General features: G+C 61.9%; 1 protein-coding gene across 1 annotated transcript; it reads right to left on the reverse strand.

The window, feature by feature from the left end:
* Positions 1 to 16: 16 nt before the first annotated feature.
* On the reverse strand, positions 17 to 2,899 carry RBM15 (RNA binding motif protein 15; the record flags this gene model as incomplete). The annotated part of the gene is made up of 1 exon (XM_026864366.1): positions 17 to 2,899. A coding segment is annotated over one exon (2,580 nt), but the record flags the coding sequence as incomplete, so codon positions are not given.
* Between the last annotated feature and the right edge of the window lies 1 nt (position 2,900).

A 2,900-nucleotide genomic window follows, 5' to 3' on the forward strand; every position in this document is an offset into this window, starting at 1 on the left:
CCCCCCTCCCCAGTTTTTTTTCTCTTTTTTTTTTTTCTTTTTTTCGTAAATCAAAGCAGGCCTAGCCTCCCTGCTATTCCCAATGATAGGGAAATCTCAAAATATCCTATTCACACTAATGGCTAACCAACCTTTCTGGCTTCTAACTTTATAGAAAAATGTAGTAACAGAAAAACGGGCAGGGAAAGTCACCTACAAACAAAGATCTAATTTAAAATAACGACAGGGCTGGCTAAGGCTGTATCCCATAGCACCTGGCACACGCTGGAGGGGCTGTGTGGAGGAGTAGGCAGGGGTGGGTACAGAGGACACGAGGGCCTTAGGATGCCCCACGGACAATGATCATGACCAGATAGTCGTCCTCTGATTTGGCCAGTGCCTTGGCCGTGGAGTCCAGGAACTGCTGAGAGAAATCACAGGGTGGAAAGGCGTGCAGGACCCCGCTGTTCTCCTTGTCTTTGTTACCCCCCACAGGGAGGCTGATCACCCCAGCAGCCTGCTTTTGCTTTAGATAGGACACCAGATTCCTGAGTGGCCTCTGGGTGGAGGTGGTGGCGGCCTCGCCAGCTCCAGCTGCGGAGCGGTTGTCTGATGCGCCAGGCACAGCCAAAAGGATGGCGTAGCCATTGGGACCCGCCACTTTGATGCGACGATTAACCTCATCCAGCTTGGGCTGGTCCAGACGAAGACGTTGGGTGATCTTGAGCTGAGCTACTTTCCCACCAGTCGCTCCCTCCACGAGGAGACTGCTGGCAACACCGAGGTCCCCCTGAAGCAGATGCATATTGGACGGGAAGTTGCTGTTCTTCAGCAGAAGCATCCCCTGCCAAGCCAAACACAGCTTGGGGGCTCCCCCGGCCTGCGACGCTCCATCCTGCTGCTGTTTCTGAGGAGGAGGTTTGAGGCGGGAGCCTCCGCCGCCTCCTTCCACAGCGCGCTCATCCTTTTTGGCTGGACTTTTGCACTCCTGCGCGGCGGCTGCCACGGAAGCGCGATGTTTCCGCTCCCGTTCAGCGGAATTCTTGCGGTCGCGTTTTTCGTTCTGACCCCGCTCCAGGCTGCCCCGGCGCGATTCCCGGACAGGCGAGGGCCGCTCCAACAGGAGCAAGCGGGAGGACGAGCGCTCGGGGTCACTACTGTAACGCTCCCTCCCTCCAAGGAGCTCGGGGCTGCGGTCCGGAGGAGAGGTTGTGGCTAAACAGTGACGCTTACGGGAGGAAGAAGAGCGCTCGCTGTCTGGAGAGCGGTCCAAGTGCCGGCCTCCGTCCTCCGCCAGTCTCCGTTTCCTAGGCTGATCCCTACTACTACTGCCCAATTCCCTCTCCCCTCGGTCCCGCTCCAAGGACCAGCCATCCCGGCGGCGCTCGAGGCTTTCCAGTGGGTCATAGGCAGCTGCCCGATTACTCCTGTCCCGAACAGGGGGTGGGGGGGGCACCCACTCTGTCTCAGGATAAAGGTCTCTGTCACGGTCTCTATAAAGTAACGGTGGCGTCCTGTCCCGGGCCCCCCGAAGAGGATCAGGTGGGGCTCCCCGGTGAGCCCCAAAAGCAGCCGCCTCCGCCACTAGCTCATAATGAGCAGGGGGTGGCAAGGGCAGAGGCTGCAGGTAGGGCTGCTGGTACCGATGCTCAGTGTCAGCAAAGTCTACACGGAGCCGGCGATCAGGCCCACCCAAGGGAAAACCACGCATGTGGGTGCACGCTGCCTGCGCCGCGTCCAAGCTCTCATACTGGATATAGGCCCATGAATCCCCTTTGCGGTAATCGATAGTGCGAATGGTGCCAAACCGATCAAACTCCCTGGCCAGGGCAGCGAGGGGCACCCAGGGCCCAAGGCCACCCACCCAGAGCCTGGTAGTCGGAGTGGCTTTACCATACCCAATCTTGATGGGGTTGCGCAGAAGCACCTTTCCTGACATGGCCAACTTGGCCCGGTGCGCCATGTCCAGATTTTCAAATTTAAGAAAACCATACGTGCTGGTCTGCCCGCGCCCCGGCCTTTTGATGTCCACCTCAGTAATGACCCCAAAACGGTCAAAAGCTCGGCGTAAATCTGACTCGCTCACGGTGATGTCCAGGTTGCCCAGGAACAACGTGCGGTTGGCCCTCTGGTCATCCTCAGGGCTGATCTCCTCCTCACCAGCAGCTCCAGCACCCCCTCCTCCTCCACGAAAACCCCCGGCAGCCGCCACACCAGCCACCCGCTCCAGCCCATAGGCCGGCCGCACTCGCGCTTCATAGAAACCCCCATAGTCCCTCTCCCTCTCCAACTCCCTGGGCAGAGGGGGCGGAGGCGGCAAGCGGCCCAGGGCGAGCTGCTGCAGCCGGTAGTCTCGATAACCCAGGGCCCCGCCGCTCCCGGCAGGTGACAAGGCCCGTTGTGTTGCCCCAGCCGGAGGGTGCCGCACAGCCGCTGCCGCCGCGGCCGCCACCCCAACAGCCGCCGTGCCGTAGGGAGACTCCTTGTCCAGCAGTGCCGGGGAACGGCTGCTGCGTCGCCGGCTGCTCCCTCCACCGCCTCCGACGTAGACGGCCTCGATTTTCAGCGGGCGGTCATAGAGCACAAGGCGGCCGCGGGCGTGCTTGGCGGCGCGGGCGTCCTCGGGCCGGCGGAAGTTGACAAAGGCCACACGCTCGTCGGCGGCGCCGGTACCAGGCGGGAGGCGGCTGATTTTGACACTCACGTCGCCGAAGCGCTTGAACTCGTGGAAGAGCCCATCCTCCACCGCCTCGTCGCTCAGCGCCGAGCCCAGCTCGCTGATCTTCAGCGTCTTGTACTCCCCGCCGCCGCCCGACTCGGAGGAGGAGGAAGACGGGGCCGCCGCCGGCGCCCGGGACTCACCCCCGCCGCCGCGGCTGCTGCTGCTCCGCGACGCCTCCGCGGTTTTGCCGCTGCCCCCG

Source organism: Athene cunicularia (genome assembly GCF_003259725.1).
Source record: "Athene cunicularia isolate RWA chromosome 26 unlocalized genomic scaffold, athCun1 chr26_part2, whole genome shotgun sequence".
Classification (NCBI taxonomy): Eukaryota; Metazoa; Chordata; class Aves; order Strigiformes; family Strigidae; genus Athene; species Athene cunicularia.